This window comes from Phaseolus vulgaris, chromosome 1 (genome assembly GCF_051622355.1).
Source record: "Phaseolus vulgaris cultivar YP4 chromosome 1, ASM5162235v1, whole genome shotgun sequence".
In the NCBI taxonomy this organism is placed as follows: domain Eukaryota; kingdom Viridiplantae; phylum Streptophyta; class Magnoliopsida; order Fabales; family Fabaceae; genus Phaseolus; species Phaseolus vulgaris.
The window spans coordinates 42,660,079-42,687,923 of record NC_143498.1 but is presented as its reverse complement, the minus strand read 5'-3'; the positions used below and the strand labels follow the sequence as shown (position 1 = coordinate 42,687,923).

Below are 27,845 nucleotides of genomic sequence, written 5' to 3'. Positions count from 1 at the left end.
ACATAAATAAAATCAAATAAATATAATTATATACAGTATGTTAATGCTATGAAATTATTGGAAAGTCTGATTATTGATTACAAAACCTAAACATGAAAAAAGCTTAGAGTAGGAACGAAGGTGGAAAATTTGTTTATATTGAAAATAGAGAAGCTGTGAGTGTGGTGGGTCCCACCTCTTGACACATGTAACTGTCACTGGTGGCGTATTAGTAGTTAGAGATACCCATTCTCATTCATTCCCACCACCACGCGCCTCTCGTGAAAGAGTGAAAGACAAATCAGGAAGCCCAACACTGGGCTTCTGCCTCTGCGCGCGCTAAAATGGAACTAAAGAAGATAATTAATTTACGCACATCCCACCTTACAGCTAGAGAAAGAGAGTGAGAGAAAGAGAAAGAGATTCGTGTAAACAAAATTTACATCAGACCCACCACACCAACTAGCGTCTTTCTGTCTCTCTCTCTCTCTATCCCAAATTTTGGGATTCTTCAGTCTCTCTACTTTTCTCTCCTCCAACATAAAACCAATAATAGTAGTAATCATCATTGTCAATCATCACCATAATAAAAGTTGGATCGATAATAAGCTCTTTTACGCTTTTGTTAATGAAGGCCAACCCGTCGCCATCGCTTCCAAGGCAAGGAATAACCTATTCTCTCTCTTTTGTTCTGCTGTTGAAGATTATGTGCTATTTTTCCATTTCTCACTAAACTCTTTGACTCTCTTACTCCACTCCCTCACGCACACTTTACCTTCTCTTTTGGATCTGTCGCTTACTTTCCCATGCGATCTCTTCCCTAATTCCGCAATGCGCCTCTGATTCCTTCCTTTATTCCGTTCTTATCTTCTATTTATCTCGCTTTCTTCCTTTACTTTCTTCTTATGCATTCGCCCAACCAATTCTTCTTTTCGCCTCAATTTTCATGCATTATCGCTCTCTACGGAGTAAGCTCGGTTTCCATTTTCAATACTCTCCTCTCCATGTTATACTTCAACGAATTTTCTGGAATTTGCTTTTAATGCTCAATTCAGGTCACGCTCTTAGTTGTTAAACCTTGTTTGTTGTGTTCATAGTTGAAGCTTTGAGGAGAACTGGCAATGGCGTCGAAACCAGGTGTGAAATCAAGAAGGTTCGGATTGAGTGGCTCCAAAGCTGCTAATTCGCCTTCGTCTTCTACTACGTCGTCTTCTAAACAGTTTCTGGAGACATCGGTTGATGGCCTTAGCTCGCCCGCATCTTCGTCGGCTCGGAGTAAGCAACGGCATTTTAATCCAGAAACTGCAGCTGCACCTCCTCTCGAGGCACAGAGAGTGAAGGAAAATGTCACGGTGACGGTCCGATTTCGGCCTCTGAAGTAAGTGTGACCTTTTCCAAATAATGTGTCGTTGTTGTGGCTGTGTTCTTCAGAAGCCTGTTAATTTGATTGAGGTCTATGCCTGGGACAGTCCAAGGGAAATTCGTCAAGGAGAGGAGATTGCTTGGTATGCAGATGGAGACACTATAGTGCGAAATGAGTATAACCCTTCCATAGCATATGCGTACGGTATAATATGCAAAACTGACATTTATGGATAGGGATTTTTTGTGTTTTACATATTTGTTCATATGGTATCCAGAGGGTGAACCGTATATTATTCTGCATTCATAGGCACATTGACGTATTATAAACTTTTCCGTGTTTTGATTTTGAGAATACTATCTCATGATGATGATAGCTACAATATAATAAGATATTCTCATCGTGATTATTTTTTTAAAGAAACTTTTCTTAAGCCAAATCTTCGTAAGATCCAGTCATATAAATGAAATAAAGCAATATTAATACATAATAGATTTCCCATCCTTATCCTTCTGTAAACCAGTGAAGGAATCTACGTTTTTATCCCAGGAGGAGCAAAATAAAAAAAATGACACAAAGCATACTTAGGAAAGATATATTCTTTTATAATCTTAGCGACCTTTCTAACCAAATGTACCAAGAACAAAGTGCAGTGAGTGTATCTCTCTGCATAATAACGTTTCCCTCATTGCTAACCTCCAAAAGAAATCCTCAGAAAATGCTCCAAGTTTTGAGATAGCCAAGGGGGATTGAACTAGGAAAAACTTCTGAATGTCATGTTCCCCACACAGTCTCAAATGAATTGTGCTTCCTATTACATACCTTTAGGGGAGATAATGGTCCAAACAAAATGAGGAGTATTCAGAATGAATTTCCCGAGGAATTATTTGGTGATGTATTCTGGATTGGCTATTTGATTACTTCTCTCAACATTTTAATGTGAACCATTTTTTCTCTTTTTGGTGCCATAAGGAGAAAGTCACAAGGGAGACATTACAGCTATTAATTGAAGCAGTATTGTTGGGCATCAATTTTTCAGGATCTTCTCCCTTAAATGGCATGCAACAGCTGACCAAATGATCCTTTTGTCTCTTGCTCCTGATAAAAGAATATCTTGAAGCTTCTTCCTCTGAGTAATCCCTGTCTAATTTAGAGGGTGAGGAAAAGAGAGAAAACAATCTGCTGAGAATTTAGTAATTGGAATACTTTGTTATTCTTATTCTTATTCAAGAGAATGTAGTACATAGTTTCTGCATATCATCCATAAGACTTAATTAATGGAGACTATTCCCTAGGATTATGATAAATGATGCAACTTCCTTGATTCTAGCACCCTTGAACGTTAAATGCATTTTTAGCATGTCATACATAGAACACCCACTCTTCAAATAAACCACACTGGAGTTTTATTTATGACAGATGCTAGACAAAACTAGTCTGAAAGCATAATCTAACCTAATGGGAGCAAAAGTGTGCCTTTCCAGGTATCTCATTTTCACTTGTATTTTGGATCACAGGGTCCCAAAGAAAAAACAGTTGAGAATGTCTTAACGTAGGAGGCTCTACTGAGAAAAGGCCATTTGAGGACTTGGCAGTTGGATCCAATCAAATTAGCAAAAGAGTTCAGAATATAATCCTCTATATTAATTCTGGGCAACCTATTATTTGTTACATTAATTTTGAAGTGAACAACAAAAACAGTAGTTAATAACAATAGAGCTGTAGTACATGGATTAATGTTATCCATCGGGTTCTACGTAACAAAACCCAAAACATCTGTAAAACTGAAAGATCTTGATTAATAGTTCTTCTAGTGTTCATGACATAGGTAGAGTAATGATATTCACAAAGATTTCACGATCCTATTTGAGATAGAAAGATTTCAAGGTCATGAAGTTGTACATTTATCTCAAATCCAATTGATCATCATGTAATGTACATTTCATGCTCAATAAATAGTCCCCATATCTCTCATTTGCTGATGCTGTGTATTGATATGTTATTTTTTATTTGTCTCTAGATCGTGTCTTTGGTCCCACAACCACCACGCGTCAGGTCTATGATGTTGCTGCTCAGCATGTTGTTAGTGGTGCTATGGAGGGCATCAATGGTAACTAACAGATTGAATTTACTACTTACCTCCTATTCAGCATGGTCAAAAAATAAAATCTGTTCTTGCTTTAATAAAGTCAACCTGATTCCTTAATACATATCACATTTTGGATGTATTAGATTTTAAATATTACTGAATCTTGATCAATGTCAACTAATTAGGGTTTTGTAATAGATTTAGTGTATTTTGACATGGCTGATTAGCTCTTGGCTAGATACTGATGCTCATTTAAAATTAAAGTTGTTATTTTGACTTTGGTTGAGTTGCATCAAAAGATGTAAGAGCAATGCATTTTAGTCGAAGATGTCCATATTTTACTTAATGAACATGACAAAATCGGATATAATTCTGCAACAATGATATCAAATACCTTTTAGAAAAATTCTGGGGGGACAAAGCCACCCTTAAAATTTTGATCCTTTTGTATAGATGTCATATCATTTGGCTTTCTTGGTCACTCCTCTTATAACATAAAATAATATTGCAAACCATGTTTGGTTAGGCTGTTAGCCAGATCATGATATAATCCCTAGAGGTTTGCGATTGGCATCATAGCAATCAGTTTGCATAGAGAAATATTTGGCTGAGTAACTTCCAGATTATTTTTTCACTTATATACCTGGCATATTGAATAATTAACGTATGAACTCCTCTCTGGTTTTCATACAGGTACGGTGTTTGCATATGGGGTAACAAGCAGTGGGAAGACTCACACAATGCATGTGAGACCACACTTATTTTATACCTTCATCTTTTTGTTTTGTTTGTTTATGAAAAAATTACATATTTATGTTTTTAATGGTCTTTCAATGTCATGCTACATAAGGTTATTAAACTTTAAACCATACTTAATTCACAAAAGAGCAATTGCTGACCTTTGTGATACTTGCCATTTTTTATTCTATTATATTACTGGTGGGTTGGTAGCTTGAGGTTGTTTCTCTTTGTTGAGTTTCATGGTTTTTCTGGACTGACATTGAGTCCCATTATGAGCTATCTCAACAGACTTGAAATACTTGGTTTCAGCTGCAGCTAGAACTCTTAGCAATGGTATCTATCAAGTATATAAAATTACAGGATAACAAATCTCTTTCTGATCATTAAGATTCCGTTCCGTTTACTTTAAAATTGTTCATATTAATGGGTTGTTCCAGTTTAAATTTGTTAAAACTTGCTAGTGGATTCAGGATATGCTATAATTTCAAAGACTCCACTTTATCTTTCCTGCTATCATCTTTTCTACTCCTGGTTTTATTTGAAAATTCTGGCAGTCATGTGTTGTCAAGACTGATTCTGGTGTTCTTAGTAATGAGCAACTTCTTTCAATACTAGCTCTATTTCTGATCTTATTTTCAGTCATAAGTGTTCTATGTCTTGTGGGAAAATAAAATTTTCAGTATTTGTTATACTCTCTAATTTGTTCCTTATTGTCTTTAATCTGTTAATTTTAGGTTAGTGAGCATAACAAGTACTGAAAATCTTACTATCCCATAGAAGGTAACATGTTAATTTTGGAGTAGTAAAATTTTGAATTTTTGCTTCTGATAAATGCATAAAAGTATTATTATTTTCTCTTGGGTCTTAACATGTTAACTTATATTTGAAGTATACAGTAGCACTGATCTGAAGTAGGTTGGTTAGTGAGCTAGCTACTGTCATATTTTACTCAATAAAACCTTCATTGCTTGAACAAACTCAAAATCATTTTGTTCAAAGCTGTAACTTACCAAACATTGATCTTTGTAAAGATGGTTTTTGGACTTAGTCTGGCTGCCGTTATATTATACATATACTGAACAATCTATGGCTGCAGGCCCCTGAAGAAGTTTATGTGACTTTAGACCATTGTTTAGCTTTTACATACCTTTTCTTCTACTTAATAATCTGTCATGCTACATAATCTGATAATAAATTAATTAATAATATCTGTTATTGTGACAACTGCTGATTGTGTTAAGTTCTTATATGAATTTGGATTAGTTGATGTGACACTATATGCTCATTAGTTCATATTTGCAGGGTGATCAAAGATCTCCTGGAATTATACCCCTTGCCGTTAAGGACGCTTTTAGTATTATCCAAGAGGTATGTCAAATACTACTCTCTTCGTTGCACCCTTTATTATAGAAATTACACAGTCTGATTTTTCTCTGTACTAGACTCCAAACCGAGAGTTTCTCCTTCGAGTCTCATACTTGGAGATCTACAATGAGGTAGGCTTTCTTGCTATCTGGTTCGTAACTTGTGATACCATGTTCATGTTGATTTTGTCTCCCATAGACATTGTGATTTCCCTGAGAAGAAATTTAATGAATGCAAATTTCAAAGCTTCTCTTTTCTTCAGGTGGTTAATGACTTATTAAATCCAGCAGGACAGAACTTACGAATCAGAGAGGATACTCAGGTACTGATAATAGTTTTTCTTATCTTTCTTCCTCTATATTTATAACTATACCACTAGATTATGAGTGAAGATTCTCTTTTCTGAATTTGAATGATATATTCATACTTGAAAAGAGAACTTAAATTGTATATTATTTTTTAAGTTAGCAATACATACAACATATATATCGACATAAGAAATAAATTATAGCAGATATTTTAGGCTACAAATCTTTAAATGATAACAGTAAGAAGGAATTTAGGAAAATTAATGCTAATTATAATGATTAGGAAATATTCTACACATAATTAACCTTTACAATACTCCTTCAAACTAGTGAATGAATATCTATCATGCTCAACTTGCTGATATATCTTGATAGTGTTTCATGGGAAGTCCATTGGTTAGTACATTTCCCAGTCAATTGAACCAAGTGACATTTTGATGCATAAAAGCAAATTTTTGGTTTATAGCTGGTGATTTACTCCATCTTCTGTAATGAATGATTATTAACAATTCTTGGATTTTATTGTTTGGAACATTAGTGAGATCAGTTTTGGAGGAATGAATATTTTGTTGTCAAACCTAGTGAAAGATAAAATGTGAATCGAGAGGCAAAATGTTATTTTTATGTTTTATATAATAAATAACTAAATTGTTTGTCAGACACCGTTCCAAACACTTTTCAATGTGTACGACTCCTTTATTTTATTTCATAAACCTTCAGTCTTGTTATTTCTTTATATAGAATGTATAATACAATTGAAGCCATCAGCATATTAAAAAGTCAGACGATAGTTGTTGAAATACTTATTCAAAGTTCTATAATCAGAAGTATTTCGAAGGAGGCCTGTATCATTTGTACATTGAATAATATGTAGGGCACCTATGTTGAGGGAATAAAGGAAGAGGTTGTACTCTCGCCTGCTCATGCACTGTCCCTTATTGCAGCTGGCGAAGGTAAAAGTTCCTGCTAGGTTTCTTTATATGTGGATTATTTTAGTTTGCTGTCTTCAAGTACCACAATACCGTGGACTGTTATGTTTTCGTCTTTTTTCTTTTGTAATTAATTAATTGTTTTTTATGTACTTTTGAAATTGAGTACTTGTGTAAAGAGTGAGGGAGAAAACCAGCTATATCTCCTTAATATTCTTTGTTTGGCTACTTTCTTTCATGAAATTGGTTATGCTAACGCATTAAAATACTAGGTGTATTATTTGTCAAATATAGTCTTCTCAAAGAGTAGTTGCATTTAGTGTTTATAATAAAAACTAAATAAAACTGTTTACTGGTCACGTGAATGATCATAAGAATTGGGTTCTTTTACAATTCCACTGATGCCCCATTTTTTTGTTATTTAATGTGTTCCTTTCTCTATTCTTGACAAAATTTCAATTTGATAACAGAGCACAGACATGTTGGGTCCACAAACTTTAACTTACTCAGCAGCAGGAGCCATACAATATTTACCCTGGTGCGTTTACACCATCTTAAAGGAATAATCATCCTGTTTTATCTTTTAAGCAACATGGTTCTTATTATTATGTACAAATTTTATCGATGTTTATGTTGACTTTGTTGTGTTTTCATCTTATAAGTTATAGATACTTCGTAGCACTTAACTGTAATAAGCACATAATGTAGCCACACAGTTGGTAATTTATCCTGGTAAACAAAGGAATTACCACGGGAAAACTCTTGAATAAAAACAGACTATTATTCAACTCAAAACTACTTGATAAGAATTCTGCTTATTATTGTTTTTTTATTTCCAAAATGAGGACCTGCTGGGAGGTGGGGTTGTTATTAAAAATATATCCTAAATAGTCGTTCAATCTCGACCTTGAGTCATTCAAGAACAAGAAAATGGAACACCAAGATGTTAGCTATATTTATCAATTCCTTTTATGTATATGTTGTTTTATTTTTTTTTAATTTCATACAATTTTGTAACAGACTATAGAGAGTAGTCCATGTGGTGAAAACAGTGAAGGAGAAGCTATAACACTTTCACAACTGGTAACCAACTTAAACTTTTTTGGTTGGATTTGCTTTAACACGGGTAATGATTTCATGTTCATGTTTCATATATTTTTTTGTTTCTTACGTTTTTAAAATTTTGCTTATATTTGCAGAATCTCATCGATCTAGCAGGTTCTGAGAGCTCAAAAGCTGAAACTACTGGCATGAGAAGGAGAGAAGGATCTTATATCAATAAAAGTCTTCTAACACTTGGAACTGTGAGGTCTCAAACCTTTTCTTCTCATTATATGTTAAAATGCAATATAAAAATGTTTATTTGTTTTCCCTCATATTATCATGTGATATAGAGTTCAATCTTTTTGGCTCATTCTTTCATACAAAAGTTAAATTTCAACACAAGGTAGGTGGGCCTACGCATTTGCCAAACTTCAAAGCCCAAAGGGTTTTTATGTAAGGAGAGGCACATTTGATGTGAAACCATTTATGTGCCTTAATCCAATAGCTTAAACTTTTGGAGTGATTGGTGCATAACAGATCCAATTACCACCCCCCTTATTGACATCATAGGACTTCTAGACCTTGTTTGTGGTGGGTAATGGTTGGCTGAAGCACAAGAAAAAACGACAATGGGGTGATTCAACCTTGGGATCAAGTGGTGGACATGGCGCAATGAATTGAGTTATGGCTATAGCTGTGAGGCCTTAAACTTTGGTTTTAGCTTATCCCTACCAGATTGTCTCTATTCTTTTTGCCAGTAGTCATCATGCTAAAATACAATACCTATATATAATGCATATCTATTACAACGATACTATCGTTCTAAAAGTACGTAGGATATGATACATGTAAGATACATATCCTAATATGTATAAAAATTTATGAAACACAAAAAAAACAAATTATAAATCATGGTCATCATAAATCACTTGCTATTATTTAAAAATATGAACTTAACCCCATAAAACCAATTTGTAAGATGAGGATTGTCCAAGTCTTATAAGCACTACTTGAGTCATATATCTGAAAAAATGTACTTTAAGTCTAATTCAACCTCACAAAACAGGTTTGTAAATAAGTTTGCACCAATTTATGCTATATTTTGGTCATATTTTTAGTTGATATAGATCTCCAACAATATCTTTAGTTAATATAGGATGTCAACCCACTAAAAATCATTGGCTTCACATTGTGACTCTTCACAAGCCACATATGATAGAAGTTCAATTCATTTCTTCCCCTATGGTTTCTAATTGCAAATTATCTATGTTTGGTCTAACCTCTTTTTAGATCCTACTCTATATTGTTCAGTGGTAAGTGCTCTGCAATATGCCACTCTCACTAGACCATAAATCAACTTTGTTGTTACAAAGTCTGTCAATTTATGGCCAAACTATTGGAATCTCATTGGGTTGTGGTTAAATGAATACTAAGGTACCTCAAGGTACTTCGTTTCATGGACATCTTCATTCTGCATCTTACACAGTTTTTGTCACTTAAAGCCTTTTGTGATGCAGATTGGGCATCTTTTGCCGATGACTATTGTTCTACTTTAAGAGCAACCATCTATCTTGGTGGTCATGCAAACAGAGTTACTGCTCTCTCCAACTTTAAGGCTAAGTACAACAATTTGGGTCAAACATCTGTTGAACTAAATGGAAATATGCTTTGCTCACTAAGTTGCAAGTTCCATCTAGTACTTCGCTTCTTCTTTGTGACAATCAAAGTGCTATGTCTATTGCTAATAATCTAGTGTTTCACATCCGCACCAAACACATGGAGAATGAGGTTTTCATTGTGCGGGAAAAGATTTTGGGCAAGCAACTTTTCATCTGTCACATTCCAGCCTTGGATTAGTAGGAAAATGACCAAGCCCTTTCTTCAACTTGTTTTGCTTTTCCCAAAGGCTAACTCAATGTGAAGAGCACTTTTCGTGGAAAACCTTCTCCTTGTGTTTGAGGAAGGGTATTAGAATAAACTTAGTTATATTTTGTATGTAAATATTGTATGTATGGTCAAAGTTGTTAGCTATTGCTACCAACTATCTCTTTTATAAATAAAATAAAGCTAATTAATTACTGTCAACAACTATCTCCTTGAAGCTTAGCTATAAATACACTAGTATCTTTCCCCTTTTACAAGTTAATGAAATGTATACAATTCAGTTTGTTACAGAATTCTCTCTCGTTTGGACCCTTTTACATCAATATAAATAAATCACTAGTGTTGTCATCGAGAAGACAGTTTCATTTCAACTCAATGTTTCTCTTTATCTTATACTTTAACAGTAGTCAAGAGTTTACATTTCAACAATTATGACTTGTTGTCATTCAGGATGATCAAGTGTTTTTATGTACAGTTTTAGGGATGATAATAGATGACACAAATGAGACAAAGGAGAAAAATGAATGAGATAAATGATGGTAGCTTAGAAAAATGTAAATAGGACAACGATTGTTGTTGGTATACCTTTTCAAAGAAAAATAGGCTAACCAAGATTTTTATTATTGGCAGTATATGAATAGATAGCGGTGAAGGACTTGAAGAGGATTCATCATCTAACATTGAACTAATCTCTTGTGTTTTGTGGTGGTAGGTGATTGAACAATTTAATAATGATTTGAATAATTGAATTAGATAAATTAGGTTAAAGGGCAAATAGGGGCAAGAAGAACATAATTTAGGTTTAAAGAGGGAGAAAAGAGACTTGAAAAACTCTCTAGGAAGCAACATTGATAGGTCTGTGAACTTTCCCAAATTTAAAAATAGACTATTTAATTTCTGATTGATTGCCGGTGTAAAAATAATACATAAAGTTTAAACTCTTAAAATTATGTAGCAAAAGAATATGCAAATCCAGAAGGTTACTTAATTCGGATCTGAGAGTTTGACCAAACGAATGCTTAGTCCTCTAATTGTACCAAAATATGTCATTAATATGTTACAGTCTTCCGTTTGCCTCCGTAAATTTTCAAAACTAGTAATGAATATTCAATTTCTTGTAAACTAAAATAAGCATAGAAAAGAGAAAAATATAACCTTTTCTTCTTAAAATAAATGACGTGGACAAATGAAGCATCATAATATGTTCAGAAAGAAGGGCAAGGGAAGGCATCTACTTTTTAAGTTCAATTTAGAAAATATATTTGCATTGGTAGTTGATTATAGTTCATTGCTAGAAATATTAAATTAAAATAGGACATGGTATTTTTTTCTCTGAACTGCATGGACTCTTTCTCAAGTCTTCCCTCTCAATTAGAAACATTGTGAGCTTTATCCATAGCTAAATACAATAGATCCTTTTGTCTTTTACCATTGACACTTTTACTTGATCCAATGATTTCCCTTTTTTATCCTAAATTTTGGGACTTCTCTTTCTTTCATGGCTTTTCTCTTAGGATATGTTTGTTGTGCAATGGTCGTCTTGCTTTACTTTAGAATGTTTTCAGTCATCTTAAGATGTTCAACAACAACCACTTGCATTTTCCTCTGCTATTGATAGAATGATAGTACATTGATGTGCAGTGGTTTCCAAGCATAGATAATTCACTGGATGCTGTTATATTCGAGAACATGTGTTTATGCCTGTGTTGAATTGTAATTATGTTTGTTCCTCAGGTTATTTCAAAATTGACTGAAGATAAAGCTAGTCACATACCTTATAGGGATTCCAAATTGACTAGAGTACTTCAGTCTTCGCTAAGTGGTCATGGACGTGTTTCTGTAAGGCTTCCCTCATGTAGATACTGTTGCATGCATGCATTTATTTGTAAAAAATGGATATTGTTTAACATTTCTTTGTGGTAGAAATGCTTAGACATAAATCAGCAATTCTAATAGTTTATTGGCATTTTAAAAACAGCTTGTTTGCACAGTAACTCCTTCATCAAGTAGCACTGAAGAGACACATAACACATTGAAGTTTGCTCACCGGGCAAAGTACATTGAAATTCGGGCTTCACAAAACAAGGTAAGTTTGATAAATTTTTTGGTTAAATCAGAATTTTATAGCTACCAATGACACTACAACATGCACACACTATACAGAACAAGAAACAGCTCCTAATCTGTCTTCTGCACAAATCCATTACTTGTATTATGTTAGAAACAAGTACAGAACATGAGCTTATTCATAAGATTTTCTGAGCAACAAGTATGCCATACTCCCCATTGTTATATTCCCTCCAAGTATGATATAGGTAAAGAGTAATGTTGCTCATCAATAGTAGGCCTACCCCCTATTTGTAAAGTACCCCTGTAATTCATCTTGTCTTCAAATTTCTCCATAAGCATTTCTAGAAGAGAAAAATAGGAGAGAAAAAAAAATGAAACGAGTGTCTCCATAAGCTACAATTATGTTATGCACAATTTAAAAAATAAAAATTTAGAGAAACTATATGAGAAAACTTGTAGATATTAGCTTATGGATAAGTTAATTTTAGCTTATGTAGAAGTTGATTTTATTTTTTCTATATATTTTTCTCTCTTGGAAATGCTTACACATAAACTTTTCCAAATTGGCCGAATGTATATTAGCAAATTTATCTGTAGTAGAACCTTTGAAAGAAAATAACCTCTTTATCTCAACCTCCCATATTAAGGCTGTTAGATTGTACTTAGTAACATAGGAATTTGTTAGAAAACATTTAATGTATTAGGTTTAGGTTCCTGCATCCTTGGAATATGTACTATTGGGAAAATAATATCATAGGAAATGGCTTAAATAGAAAAAGAAACACTCAAAATGTTCCTCACTGTTGTTCTGTAAATAGGAGATGTTTTCTCTTTATTGATGTATATAAATGTCATAGATGCTGAGTGCAACTCAAGCAGATTCAGAATTGTTTCCTCTAAATCTCGAAGTTATTCTCTAATTCAAGACATTGCCATCATAGTATTAGTTCACAGAAGTAGAACTCTGCCTTTGACCACCCCTACTAGTGGGAACACAATATGTCTTCCTATTCCTGCGTTGTGCCGGAAGTCTTTAAGACTTTCTTGATGCTAGGGAAGGGAGTAGCTATTTAATATAATCAAGTTCAGCAGTCCAGGCGGGAGGAGTTCATCTGTAATTCATGCGTTTTCCGAACCGAAAGGGGGTCTTGAAAAAAAAAGGCCTACCCCTTGGAGATGTTGAAGTTGCGCATGAAGTAGTCTCTATCTCCCGGTCGGAGACAAGGGATGGATGTCGCTAGGCTAGGTAAACTCTATCATTGGTTTCATTATCCCTATAACGATCTGAAAATGAATTTGTATCATATATTTATTAAACTTACTACGAAGAAACCTGAATTTAGGGAACAACCTACTTATCATATTAATAATTTTTTAGGTATTAAACCTGCATGGTATATTTTCAATGGTAGCGATTTCTGCTTCTTCCTCTTCCCAGGAATGAACAATTGGATAAAAAAATGATTTTCTTCTTTGTTTGTATATATATATAAATAAGAAAATCAAGATGAAGCAAGCGGCCCTTTCGTGACTCAAACTGCCGGTACGCTTTTTCCTTCTTAACCCCATTTCATTAAATCTCATTTTGGTGGTAATCCATGGTTTAAATACAACTTGGTTATACAAAACCATTCCAAAGAAATAAGCATCTACTCAGTTTGAATTTTCAACTAATTGGATGTTCTTGCAAGTGGCCAGTTCTATTTGGACCTGCCATTTGTTAAATTGCTATGTGTCAATGACCTACTCTCCTATAAAAGCCTAAACTATTATTAGGTGAAGACTAATGAATAGTTTTTATGTCGAACCTTCCGCTGAAATTCAACATTTATTTTTAAGAATCAAGGCAGCAAGGATCTAATATATCATACATTTCTTCAAAGGCTTGGATACCATGTCAATCACCAGGACTCATGGTAGCTTAAGCTATGAGTAGAAGGCCCATAAATGGTTTTTAAATTGAAGAGTAGACATGGCTTTTGACTTTAGAATAAAGTTTGGTGCATAGACATATGCTAAACTACCTATAGGGGCCATTTAGAGTGGAAATTTCTCACATTCATCACCAATGACAGTCCTCAAGCACCACTTCCTCATTTAGCTTCAAAGTTCTTAGTTGTTTGTTACCAATTCCATGTGCAATTCTGGGGTGTTTATCACTCAATTTTAGTGGAAGAGAATAAGAGATGTTTTGAATGGTTTTCTTTTTATTGCATTGGAAAGAATTTCTATGAACCTCCATATTTAAAGGGCAATTGGAAATGTTGAAATTATAGGGTTTTTGGTATTGAAGGAGAAAATGGAGTGAATGGAGATTTTGTATAATATTGTGGTGCGGTGTGCTGTGTTATAACTTATAAGAACTAGATTAGTAATATCTCTGGTTGAGTGGGATCTCAATCCCTTGAGAGCTGACATCCTAGCTGCCAGACTCAAAGATGCTTCACTTAGCCTTTTTGGTCAGGCCTTCTGGAAGTAGCCCCTTTTTCTATATGCTGGCAACCAATTTTGATAGGCCGCAACTAATATAGACAAGGGGTAACTGTAATTTAGGAAACTTTCAAACACTTTATTTATAGTAATACTAGATTGAGTTATAAGGAAACAAATCACAAGATAATAAGGAAATGAGGAAACCAATTGTAAGAGATAATGAGAACATATATGGAAACTAAATACTAATTCTAAGAGATACTCTAAATTACTCAAAACTGTAATGATATGATAAGATATTATTAGATATCTTACATATATTCTAGAGGGGGGATTTATATATATGCAGTAGTTGGTGCTTTAATCTTTAAAAATTCAGTATTGTATGTGTACTTTGGAAACAAGAGGGTGTTGACTTCTCTTTACTTCATTGCTCTATCCTTATTCTTTCTGCTCTCATTATTTTTTTTAATTTAATTAAACCTGCAGATAATTGATGAAAAGTCACTTATCAAGAAATACCAACAAGAGATTCAATGCTTAAAGGAAGAATTGGAACAATTGAAGAGAGGTATTGTCACGGTTCAACCAAAAGAATATGGGAATAATGACATTGAGCTCCTAAAACAGAAGGTAGGCAATGTTATATATAAATCGTGGCCTTTTATTTTATTTGATTGTTAGGACTCTCTCTATATATATATAGGGAAGGGGTTCACTTAGTCCAAGAGTAACTCTTGTTTAACTTACTATACTCGATAACATTTTATAAACCTTGAATTTCATGAATCTAACTTTTGGTTTGATCAAGCGTACAAAGTTTCATACAATTTAAAAATAATTCTATATTTCATCAATCAACTTCATTTAAATGTATATCAAGGATAATATCGCATGATTCAGTGGTTGAATTTGAGACTTAGATATATACCAAAGATATCACAAGATAATATTACACACACATATTATTAGATTTCAAAATGTGAAATTTCTGTGTTTTCCTAGAGAGCATAAACAGGGGTACACTTCAGTACTCCCTCCATGGTAGCTAGTGCTGTACCACTTTTTCAAAATTACTTTAATTAATAAAATTAGGTTTAATTAATTCCTTTTATTCCTTACCATCTAAACCATTGGGACTAAAAGTGATTAAAAAAGGTATGCAAGAGAGCATTAGAAAAAAATGATTTTTAAATATAAGGACTAAAACGTTAAGCTTTTTCAACTATAGAGACCACATGAGTAATTAAACCTAAATATTACAAACTTAGCAATAAAAAGCAGTAACTTCCATTACTCAGCTTGTAACTTTTATTATTTTAGTTTGTAACATTTAATATAAAAGTCTATAATTTTAGAGAAATGTAATATGTACTCCCTTTTTGGGTGGGAGTACCCAAGTGAACCCTAAATAGATATCCTAGGCTTTTTTATTAAATTCTAAAAGGTATAAGGTATGAATTTCGAAATGAATTTACTTAGTTATTGTGTTGTAAATTTGCGGCACATTAAGTTCCTCAGTATTCTGTAATTAGCATTCTGATCTTGAATTGTTCTCAATTTCAATTATTCAAGTTAGAAGATGGTCAAGTTAAGTTGCAATCCAGATTGGAACAAGAAGAAGATGCTAAAGCTGCCTTGTTAGGAAGAATTCAACGGTTGACTAAGTTAATTTTGGTCTCCTCAAAAGCGTCACCATCTACAAGATTTTCTAACAGACCTGGTCCTCGTAGAAGACACTCCTTTGGGGAAGAGGAGGTATTACTCATGTTGCATCAAGTTTCTCCCTTTTTCTTCTAAATACTAGGATTTTATGTTACTTATAATTCCCTTCATTTTTTAATTATCGGTTATGTTTTCAGCTGGCATACCTTCCATACAAAAGGCGGGATTTAATCTTAGAAGAGGAAAATGTTGATTTGTATGTTAATCTGGAGGGAAATGCTGCAATAGCTGATGATTCATTTAAGGGCGAGAAAAAGATGAAGAAACATGGACTGCTAAATTGGTTAAAGTTACGTGTAAGTTGCTCATCACTTCATTGTAGTTTGCTGAGATTAGGAATATTTATTACATAATAGAATGGTTTACCAATAGCTTTTTATGAACTCCTTGGTATTGTTCCCTTATTCTTAATGACACTTTGGAAAATGGTGTCCTGAAATAAAAAATCTTAAACTTAAGCGGTTAGGTGTCAATACATAACTGTTTTGTAAACAATTGCATCTCTAACAATTGGGATGCCGTTTTGTTTCTTCACTTGGAATCTACGAAGTTTATAAGTAATATTTGACATCCGAGAATCAAGAGTTTCAATTATCAATCCAAAACTAAGAATCAACAGTTTCAATTATCAATCCAAAACTAATTGACTGCATTTACTTCACCAATTCAAACTTTCTCTTGGCAGTGCATTTGTCACACTATGTTACTTTTTACAAGTTTATAATCACATTTAGCTTAAGTAAGATTCATTTTCTTGCATGCTGGTGTGTGCTTGATTAGGTTCCTTGTTTAACATCTTATATAACATTAGCTGTATAAATAATGGATCTCTTCATTTTGGGTACTTGCAAGTTGATTTCTGTTTCTTTAAGCTAAGTGTCTTTGACTGTGTTTTTGTCAGAAACGAGATAGTGCCTTGACAGGCACAAGTGATAAATCTAGTGGAGCAAAATCAACTAGTACACCTTCTACACCTCAAGCAGAAAGTGGTAATCATGTAGAGTCTAGACTTTCTCATTCTCAACCTGCAGAAAGCTCTCCCTCTGCTGATCTTGCATCAGAGGCAAGAGAGGATAAATATATTCACGATAATAGTTTATTGGGTCAAGACACGCCTTTGGTATGTAATTGACTGTTATTTATGTTTCTTACTTACTGTAGCTTTGATGAAAAAGGCCAATTTCTAGCATTTAGAAAATTTCATATTCACTTATATTGAACAGAACAAAGAAACTAGGCAGTGTATATATGCTTTTCCAATATTTGTAAAGTGATTGTCATGTCAAAACTAAAATGCTTTAAAACCACCAGAGAAACCTCATTTTTGCTAGCACTGCTTATATTTTTTGGTCTCCAGTGTTACCCTCAAGTGCAGCCCAGTGAATAAGTGTCCTTGTCTAGCCAGAAAAGTTTCACTCGGTGTTCCACATTATTTATTTGGATTGTGATCAGTTATACCTCTTTTTTTTCAAATATTACAATACTTCTTCATCTGCTGATCTCATTTTACTTTTTTGTTGAAGACACTGTACCTGAGCTGGTATTAATTCTCTGTTATTTGTATGAAATATCTATGATATTAGAATGAGGAAACATGGTGGATATCTGATTCTTATGTTCTTGGCAAATATGTGTGATGAATATATATTATATGGAAGAAATCTATATTTTTACCTCATTAGATTGGGTTCTCATTGCATTTGGGTTTAATTTCTAGACAAGCACCAAATCAGTTGATCAGATTGATCTTCTGAGGGAGCATCACAAAATTTTATCTGGAGAAGTGGCACTTCATTCTAGTGCTTTGAAGAGGCTGTCTGATGAAGCAACAAGAAATCCTCAGAATGGTCAGATTCATGTAGGTTACCAACACCTTTTTGTCTATATAGATGTAATTGTGTTTATTTGAGTGATTAGAGTTATGACTCTGACTATTATGGCTGGAAATTTTGTGTTATTCATACCAAGGTGGAGATGGAAAATTTGAAAGATGAAATTACAGCAAAGAGTGAACAAATAGATTTGCTGGAAAAGCAAATTTCTAATTCTTTCATTGCTTCAGACAAGACTGAACAGTCCGGAGCATTGCAGGTGTGTTCACTAGGCATCACTATTGCTTTGTTTCACTTATTTTTAGTCAAGCCTAATACTTTATTTGTACAACAGACTGTTGCTGATCTGATGGCACAATTAAATGAGAAATCCTTTGAACTCGAGGTGACAGTTATTTAATCCTTGCTAATTTTTTCCAAATCCATTTTATTAGTTCTTAATAAAATTAGTACTTTCCAATCGGAATAAAATATACATTTTAGTTATGTCAACAATTTGATAACAATCAATATTTTTAAAGCCATGCTTCTGATCATGCTAGACATCAGTAGGGTTCTTTTATGATTATGTAGCATAGACGTTTCAAATTCTAAAATTTCTACCACTGCATGAACATGTGGCCTTACTCGGTTGTTTTAGATGAGCCCAGTAGTAACTAATGCACATTATTGTGCTAATTCAGGTCAAAGCAGCAGATAATCGTATAATTCAAGAACAGCTTAATCAGAAGGTGAAATATCTAGCATAATTTTTTCTGTGAAATACTTATTGTATCTTTTTGTCGTGTCCATAGCTAAGAGTAATGGGATTATCAGATTTGTGAATGTGAAAGCCAGCAAGAAACGATTGCCTCTCTGAAACAGCAACTTGCAGATGCATTGGAGATGAGAAATTTCAGCCCTGTTGTCAACCATTCACAAAATTTCTCTGTGACCAAAGACTATCGTGGTGAAATTCACCTTGACAAGGGGAATATGATAAACAATTCTAATGAAGGGATTCATTTGCAGGCACAGGTATATTTTTTCCCTTGTGCAATCTTGGTTTGTCGGGTGCTCTTACAGTTCTTAGTCTTGCATTCCTGTGTCTGTGATTAATTTTCCAGCAATTTCCCATAAAATTTGCATCTTAATGTTTTTATGATTGATACGGTAATCATTACAAACTACTTGTTTTTAACTTTACTATCACCGGGCAAAGATTTATTTTAAGAGCACCATCTTGTTATGTGACTTATTATGAGTGGCAACTGGCATGGGGAGCCACTCCTAACTGTTGGATCTACCACGAATAATCAAGATTAAAAATTACATTAAATCACAACTTGACGTTATGTTCTAATCTTAGGCGACGTACATAATCCCATGGTCAAGACATGTACATCAAAACCTCAGCCTGTCTACAGTCCCATGCTTTTAAGTTTGAAAAGGTTGGGATCTACTCATGATTTAATTTATAGCCAATTTTGATTCAGCAAAGTACCTGATTTCTTATTTATTTCTCTGACAAAATTTAAAAGTGTAGTTGGTTTAAGGATCTGTTTGGATACATGCTAAAAAAGTGTAACTGAAAAGAGCTTTTAGTCTGTGAAGGAAACCTTTTAATAGTTATCAAGTTTAAATTATTACGCACCTAAAAGAGATACTATCTACGTTATTCCCGAGACAAGAAATGTCCATTTAACTGATTGATTGTTTTATCTGCCATCTATTCTGCTTTTAGTCAAGTTATATTTGTGTGTATTTGGTATGGCGTTTGAAGTCTCGAATTCATGGTTCAAATGTGAGAAATGAAAGCTAGTGAAAGTAACTCCAGCTTGAACGTGGATCACAGATCCACGTTTGAGTTCATCCGACATCAAATTAAACACGCACTTCAAATGGCATAAAGTATTTTGTATACGGTCATCATTCCCACTGATCTTGTGCACTTAATCAGACAAGTGAGATAGAGGAGCTGAAGCAGAAATTGGCAGAACTAACAGAATTAAAGGAGCAGTTAGAATTCAGAAATCAGAAGTTGGCAGAAGAGAGTTCATATGCTAAAGGGCTTGCTTCAGCTGCTGCTGTTGAGCTTAAGGCACTGTCAGAAGAAGTTGCCAAACTCATGAACCAGAACGAGAGACTTGCTGCTGAGCTAGGTGCATCCAAGAATTCAACCACTGAACGTAGAACTAGTGGCACAGTTCAAAATGGACGAAGAGAAAGTCATGTTAGAGTCAGACGAAATGATCAGGGTGGATCAAACACCAATATCAAGAGAGAATTAGCCCTGAGCAAAGAAAGGGAACTTTCATATGAAGCTGCCCTTTTAGAGAAAGATCACAAAGAGGCCGAACTTCAAAGAAAGATTGAGGAGTCAAAGCAGAAAGAAGCATACCTGGAAAATGAACTTGCGAACATGTGGGTCCTTGTAGCAAAGCTTAAAAAGTCACAAGGAACTGAAACTGATGTTTCAGGGTCTACTAGAGAGAGTTTGCAGATGGACAGTTTTGATGTTTGATGTGATCTTGTAATAGTGGCTTCTGAGTGGATCCATTATTACAATTTGCTTTCAATAGGAGTGGTTTGAGAGAGAGGCGTGTAAAGATTGTTGCTCTCAGGAAAGTGTGGTATTTTCTCTTCCCCCTCCATTCCCTGTCCTTTTTGGTCCAATTTGTATATCCTAAATTCTTGACTCGCTTCGCATCCCTTCTCCTCTGCATTCTTACCTCTATTCTTCCAAATGTTGAGCTAATTTGGTTTTGGTTTTGGTTTTTATTTGGTTCACATGTCTAGAGGAATGACGTTTAAAGCATATAAAGTAATTCTGGCTTCAAATTTGCTTTCATAATCAAGTTGCCCTCGTCTCCCTTTACCTTAATTTTTCCTGTTCATTAGAGGACAAACATAATAATAATAATAATAATATTATTATTATTATTAAATAGTTATAAAACCGAAGGGTAAAATCTTAAGATAATGTTTAATTTGAATAGATCATTTATAAAAAAATTATTGATTTTATAATAGTTATAAATTATTATTATTATATAATATTTGTTTATTTGATGTGCATATTTTATATTTCTATTTTATTCTTAATTATATTTTCAAATTGAAAAAATAAACTATCCAAATAATGAAAGAAATGTTATACATACTTTAACAAAATAATACGTTACAAATCATTCATATCTTTTAATAATATAATAATATAATATACTACAATTTATTCACTATTTTTTAAATATCTATTGTTTTTTATTTTACTTTTCTTAAAAATATAGAGACACTTGTATCCTTTTCTTACTAGTTTTAATAATACATTTCGAGCTACCTGAGCTGTTACAAACACTGCGACAAGGATCTCAGTGATTATTTTTTTTTTCAGAGAGGCCGGTTGGGAAGTGGGATTCCTGCTAAAGTACTTTCAAAATATATAATTTGTTGTAGGAAATGGTAACTACAGAGTACAAGTGATACAAATGATTTCTTTATAACGAACATGGTAACTTTTTGTATATAATGTAACATTTTTGTAAATTTTGCTAAAACATAATGATACTTTCTTAATAACACAACAACCATTCGATAACTTATTATATCAATATTCTAACAGTACTCTAATTTTTTAAAATTAAATTATAACTATATATTATTACATTATTAAAATAAATTTGTTCAATAATTATTTTATTTTAATGGGTTATCAAAATATCATTATTCTCGTTAAAAGTGAACCTTTTTTAGCATGTAACCTAAGTGAGGGTGATTAGAGTGAGTATGTTATAAAATGACAGCTTCTTCCTGCACCTCCACGACTTCTTCTCCCACTCCTATACTAAAAGTACATTTACTAATATACCCCTCAGTAAAAATATTAAAAAATTAAAATAATAGTTTAATATACCTTTAACCTACCTAACCTTCACCTTCACTTTCACTTTCGTGCGTTTTCTCTCTGTTCCTTCCAGCGGCGCCGCTCCACACCCCCATTCGAAGGTTTTTTCTCTTCATCTCTCAAATCTCTCTAAACCCCACATTCTCTATCACTCACACATCCAAAGTGTCCTCTTCACAGGTTAGTAAGTTGAATTTTCTAGATTTTGCATTGCTTTTGAAACCTGCTGCTGTGTAATCCGTTTGTAGTGTAATCCGGTACTCTCTGCATTTTTTCATAATAGGCACCGGATTATGTAATCCGGTATAGTTGTGAATGTAAAGTAATACCGGATTACTTAATCCAGTTTAGGTTATTTTAGTAATTCCGAATTAGGTAATCCGGTTTAGGTATTTTAGTAATTTCGGATTACGTAATCCGGTTTAGGTTTACATTGTGTGTGTTTCGGATTATGTAATCCGGTTTAAGTTTACATTGTGTGTGTTTCGGATTATGTAATCCGGTAGTGTTCTTACAAAGTTTGCATTTTTGTGATTTTGCGTTTTTGTTATATATTTAGTTTCCAACCCACTTGTTAAAAACTTTTTTTAAATTTTATATTATGTACACAAATTCATGATTATATTATTTATTATTTGTAAATAATTGAAATTTAAATTCTGTTGTGGATAGATATGGCTAAAACTAGAGGTGGTGGATCTCAGGATCATGATCGCAGAAGACCGACGGCATCCGTCCGTAGAAGAGATCGAGGTGGTGTCGAGGAAAGGATTGATGATGATGTTCATATTGATAATGACAATGAACAAGGATTATAGAATGATGACCAAGTAGACCACGAAGAAGGGTTTCCTGGAGGACCTTCTGATATGTCTTTACTAGTAAATTTTGCTGACCATGTTGCTGTTAAGCTTTGGGAGGGTGAGGTAAGAACGAAAAAACCTTCAATTAAATTATCTTTATTAATTATTGTTTAAATTTATTTAATTATATTTAATATATACAAAATTTATATTAGGATCGGGGAGAACTTAAATTGGTATCTCACGGTAGGAAATTACGTAAATTTGGGATGCCTCATGCTAATATTGAGCTACTTGTACAAAATTCTGGATTGTTTAGTTTGTGCAATATAAGTTATGAAGTGGGTGACAAGGGATTGATTTCAGCCTTTGTCGAAAGGTGGCATCGGGAGACAAACTCCTTCCACCTTCCCGTAGGTGAGATGACCATCACACTTGATGATGTGTCATCTCTTTTACACCTCCCCATTTTGGGTCAATTCCCAACATATGTGCCCTTAGAGTACAACGGAGCTGCAACAATTTTAGTTGAGTTACTAGGGGTGGATGAGACTCGGGGGAAGGTTGAGATGAGGCAGTGTCGAGGCGTCCACGTACGATTGAGTTGGCTTCGAGATATATATGAGGAATGTTGCGCTCAAGAGGCTTGGGAGTGTGCTGCCAGGGCTTACTTGTTGCATCTGCTTGGATGCACTATTTTTGCAGATAAAAGTGCCACCTCTGTATCTATATCGTACTTATTGTTATTCAACAATCTACATATGTGTCATGGATATGCATGGGGAGCAGCAACACTTACATATCTATATGAGCAGTTGGGGGATGCATCTTATTTTAACACGAAGCAGTTGGCCAGTTATGCGACACTGGTTCAGGTATGAAACCATACAAATAATTAACAATCACATGTTACATTCCATAATGTTTTGTATTAAATATTTTATAATTAATATGATTGAATTACGTAGGCATGGATTTATGAGCACTTCTCGGGCATGGGAAGAAGGGATATTAATCCCTCATATGACGATGTACACCCGCGGGCAGCACGGTATATTGTTGCCCATCAGATTTGCGCAGTTGGTGATGTGCGGGTGCAGTTGGATGGGGTCACACACGATGACATCATCTGGACTCCGTATAAGGACCATAGATTGAGCAGACCATTTGAGACCATCTATTTATTCTCGGGTCACTTGCGATTGGGCAGCTTATCACATAGACATATGCCCGAGCGTGTATTGCGCCAATTTGGGTACGAACAGAGCATTCCATCATCACCGATGGCGGTTGAGGCTCCTAGTGCACATGTCATTGATCAAAGGTGGTTGCAGTTTGATCACCACGTGGTGACAGGTTTGAGAGTTGCTTCTAGTCCATCTGCATGTGTTCCTGAGTACATGTCTTGGTTTAGGACGGTATCACACCCATACATTCGCAGAGGTGAACTTGGAGATCGACCCAGTGTTGTACCACGTCGTCGCCTTCGTAGTCCAAATGCTGAGCAGGCAGGTCATTCGTCTCAAGATGAGCGTGCACATGCGGTAAGTTTTTTTTTTATTGTTATGTGATTAAACAATATATTTAACAAGTTTAATTTATTTTGAAATTGGTGCAGGGTATATTTAGGCGCATTGTTAGTATCCTCCAGTGCATGATAGATTGTTGTCAGGTCACTGAAGGCACTGACGCATATGAGAGTACGGAGGCAGCGCTGCAGTTAGCCCAGAGTGTGACAGATGACGGGGCAGTCTACACGAGACGATCACGTAATGTTCGTGGACGTCGTTGATATTTTTTTTATTACATGATTGTAATGATAGTAACTTTGTATGTGTGCAATATGGTTTAATTAATTTATGTTATAGTGTTTGTTATTTTATTTTTTATCTGAAATAAATGCGAATAAATTATGAATCGAAATTGAAGTAATAAATTATGCATCAGAAACCGACATAATAAATTATGTTTACATCAATCGTCTCCAAGGTTCACATATGTCGGGATAATACTGATTAATTGGGTAAAAGATTGCATCCGAGCAATGTAATATGATGACCATAACCTTGCCTCTGGGTAACAATGTGTACAACATAAAATGTTAGCGGTAGGTATGGGACAATCATCAAGCAATTTTACCTGCACCACAAATGAAAATTAGCAAACAAAGGAATATATATATATATGTATATAATGTGTTGAGTAATAACCTTACCTGCACAAAGGGTGAATCATACACATGACCAATACATAGTAATCGGTGTAGACTAGCATCGGTAGGGGGTGCAATACGCAATGGAAAAATAGTAATATTTTGTTTCAATGACAAACAAACTAAGATAATATTGTATCTGCTTGCTATTAATTATCCCATATCCGGTATTGTCATCCATTTTTCAACACTAGCCTGCAAAATGCAATAATGAAATTAGATTGCATACAAGTTCAATTAATCAATGCACATGAGTCTTATGAATATGCACTTACCACTGACAAATCTTCCACTAGTAAGGACCTCTTGATATCTTCTACTCGTTGATGACCACCTAACAATGTTGCGTATTCTTCACGCCACTGAGATATTTCTTTGAATAAATCCATTCTGATGAGTTGCCATGACTCTTCACCCATCCCCAACAATGAGGCAATAACACGAAACCCACAATGTCCATAAGCTTTAACATCTATTACATCCAAAATATAAGGGTGACATTTCGGATGAAATTGATCAAGCATGGGAATTGCATTGGTGTTGGTCATCACCTTAACCTTTCCCTTACAAGTCTTCAAAGATGATGAACTATCATTTACAAAATGGATGCGATCTACATGCTCAAAATATGAAGGGGTGCGTTTTGTAGACCTCTGAAATTTATTTTCTTGACTCTTTTGAGATCCTTTTGTCTTAACTACATTAAGTGGTGCACATAATGTTGTCATGTCCGGATAGGCAATTTCACGCAACTTGTTTTTAATTGTCACTTTGCCACAAATATCAACCTCGTCGAATCGGGATAGAATCACATCCCATTCTTGTTGAATTGACAACCGAGATGATGAATCACATTCAGATAAACCTGAAAAACTTAGTCTCGTCCACATAACATGAACTTCATTAATAGGAATGACACCCATAGCATACCTGGCTAACTGACAAGCACATGGTAATCCGTGAGTCTGTCTGAGTACACATCCACATCGTTCACTATCAAACCCCACATCATTGACCCGATCAAACTCTTCAGCAATGAGAATTAAAGCATGTTTATATATAGAGCCAACCAACATTTTATACAATTTCAAATTGAATGTGTGTCCTATCACATATAGACTCATTTGAAATGATGCCTTAATCTCGTTATGTTGAAGTATAATAACATGCTTGATAGCATCCCAACACGAGCACAGGTCTCCCATGCTATTTTGTAATATTCGTTTCAAAGACGAATGAGCTGATTCAACCATGTATAAGTATAAAACATAATAAAACAATTACACATTATACACGTTCTAAACAAAGTAAAGACATTCATATACCTGTTTGATGTTGTATTTCCCAAATGCATTAACAAATTTGTCCAACACTTGACAAACTTTTCTTTGTGCGGAATAATCCAAGTGTTCTTCACATATTCAAAAAGTAATGGCCACGGTGAACAAATAGTTTCAAAATTTTTCACAAACTCATCAAATTTACCAATCTCTGTACAGTCAATGATAGTCTTCCATGAATCCATCACAACTTCCCAAGCCTCGACAGAATCTACCAACATTTTACACTTTGCTTTAACATTCTTATTGATGTGAAACCGACAAAGAAGATTTCTTGGTTTAGGAAACACAATATTGATGGCATTCATCAAAGCAAGATCTCTATCACAAACAATGACTTCAGGCCCCACATGCGATGTCAAAAGTGACCCTCTAAATTTTTGTAATGCCCATATGAAGTTCTTTTCTTTCTCGCTAGATAAGAATGCAAAACCAGCAGAAAAGGACAAACCTGTACAAGTTACACCAACAATCTCAAGCAAAGGCAGTCGATATTTGTTTGTTTTGTAAGTTGTATCCATTAAGAATACAATGTTAAATGCATTCAAGAGTTTCACAGCATCAGGATGAGTCCAAAAAATATCACTAACAATATTTGAAGACTCATGACACGTACTCCAGTGAAGATAGTTGTCACGGTCTAACAACATCATTAACTGTTGTAATTCAGTTCTTGGTCCTCTAACTGATCTCTTGTACGAGTATCTTGCATTGTATATTTGCTTTATTGTTGTCATATTATCCTCGTTATTCTCCTTCAAAGTACGTAGAATGTTACCTGGCTTAACCATGCTTTTAGTCATATCAACAAGCATTGAATGTTCATTCGTTTTTAATCTGCCTGCATATGGATGACCAACTAAGGTATCATACAAATCATGATTATGAGTACCACATATTACCTTAAGTACCCAACCTTGACCCTTTCTAACAGGTTTACCTCGCAATTTAAAGGGACATTCACATTTTCGAGTACCAATTACACTAACCTCCAAACCATCTTTATACTTTCTGTAACTACCCCCCCTTTCACAGCCTAACAAGACATATGTCTTTCTCCCTTGCTTACCATTTGCTATGTCAGACCTAATAATGACAACAACAAAACCAAGTCCATAACCAACCCTACGGACCCATTCAAGTAAGTATTCTCGCGAAGGAAACACCTACACAAAGTTATTCTAACAATATTACAAAATCACTTCTTCAAATTATAATGCAATAAACATAAATGAAATGAAATTTTATTCACCTCATCTGTTGTAAAATGGATACCATAGTCCCTTTCAAACAATCCATGTTGATGCACATAATTCATTAATTCTTCCATACTTACACCTTCATTAATAAAACATAAATTTTCATTTTATTATAATTTCCATAAATTCACATATGCAAAACAAAAATAGCATAAGATTTTGTGATTGACAACTTGACTTTCGGATTGTATAATCCATAAGTCAAATTTTTAACAGCATAATAAATTCTGGATTATGTAATCCATAAGTCATTTCAGGTGACTTCCGGATTGTGTTATCCATAAGTCAAAATTTTCACAGCAAAATGACTACCGGATTATGTAATTCATAAGTCATGTTTGATGTTCCAAATTGTGTAATGCGTAATTGAAATTCATATAGCAAAACGAGTACCGGACTACGTAATACGCAAGACATATTGAAAGTTCTAAAATCACTTCCGGATTGCGTAATCCATAGTTCATTTGGTACCGGATTACACAATCCGAAAATACGACTTTGGCAGGTTCCGGATCCGGTATGCACAAAAGTTATCTAATCCGAAACGCTTTACTTAAGCACCGGATTATGTGATCCGTGGATCCAC

At 34.3% G+C, this 27,845-nt stretch overlaps 1 protein-coding gene and 1 pseudogene across 4 annotated transcripts; one reads left to right on the top strand and one right to left on the bottom strand.

The window, feature by feature from the left end:
• Positions 1 to 237: 237 nt before the first annotated feature.
• On the top strand, positions 238 to 20,595 carry LOC137814156 (P-loop containing nucleoside triphosphate hydrolases superfamily protein). 4 transcript variants are annotated; one of them, XM_068616745.1, is made up of 24 exons: positions 238 to 639; positions 1,077 to 1,357; positions 1,449 to 1,546; positions 3,363 to 3,452; positions 4,125 to 4,177; positions 5,475 to 5,540; positions 5,615 to 5,668; positions 5,800 to 5,859; positions 6,720 to 6,798; positions 7,245 to 7,312; positions 7,795 to 7,857; positions 7,974 to 8,078; positions 11,437 to 11,541; positions 11,681 to 11,788; positions 14,695 to 14,838; positions 15,781 to 15,963; positions 16,068 to 16,226; positions 16,832 to 17,050; positions 17,648 to 17,788; positions 17,899 to 18,021; positions 18,097 to 18,147; positions 18,446 to 18,493; positions 18,579 to 18,779; positions 19,702 to 20,595. In XM_068616745.1, exons 2-24 carry the CDS (start codon positions 1,101 to 1,103, stop codon positions 20,263 to 20,265), a joined length of 3,039 nt encoding a protein of 1,012 aa, XP_068472846.1. In that variant the 5' UTR covers positions 238 to 639; positions 1,077 to 1,100; the 3' UTR covers positions 20,266 to 20,595. The 4 variants fall into 4 exon arrangements, with proteins under 4 accessions (XP_068472846.1, XP_068472845.1, XP_090159066.1 ...); XM_068616744.1 differs by having other exon boundaries at positions 271 to 947; XM_090302940.1 differs by having other exon boundaries at positions 350 to 947; positions 5,462 to 5,540.
• Positions 20,596 to 24,422: 3,827 nt separating this feature from the next.
• LOC137816021 (uncharacterized) lies at positions 24,423 to 27,330 on the bottom strand (annotated as a pseudogene).
• Between the last annotated feature and the right edge of the window lie 515 nt (positions 27,331 to 27,845).

Excerpts from the sequence above, each read along its gene's own strand:
- LOC137814156 (XM_068616745.1), top strand. The coding sequence starts at position 1,101 with ATGGCGTCGAAACCAGGTGTGAAATCAAGAAGGTTCGGATTGAGTGGC. Across the intron at positions 4,178-5,474 it reads GGAAGACTCACACAATGCAT|GGTGATCAAAGATCTCCTGG; the intron begins GTGAGACCACAC and ends TCATATTTGCAG. Across the intron at positions 18,148-18,445 it reads AGAAATCCTTTGAACTCGAG|GTCAAAGCAGCAGATAATCG; the intron begins GTGACAGTTATT and ends GTGCTAATTCAG.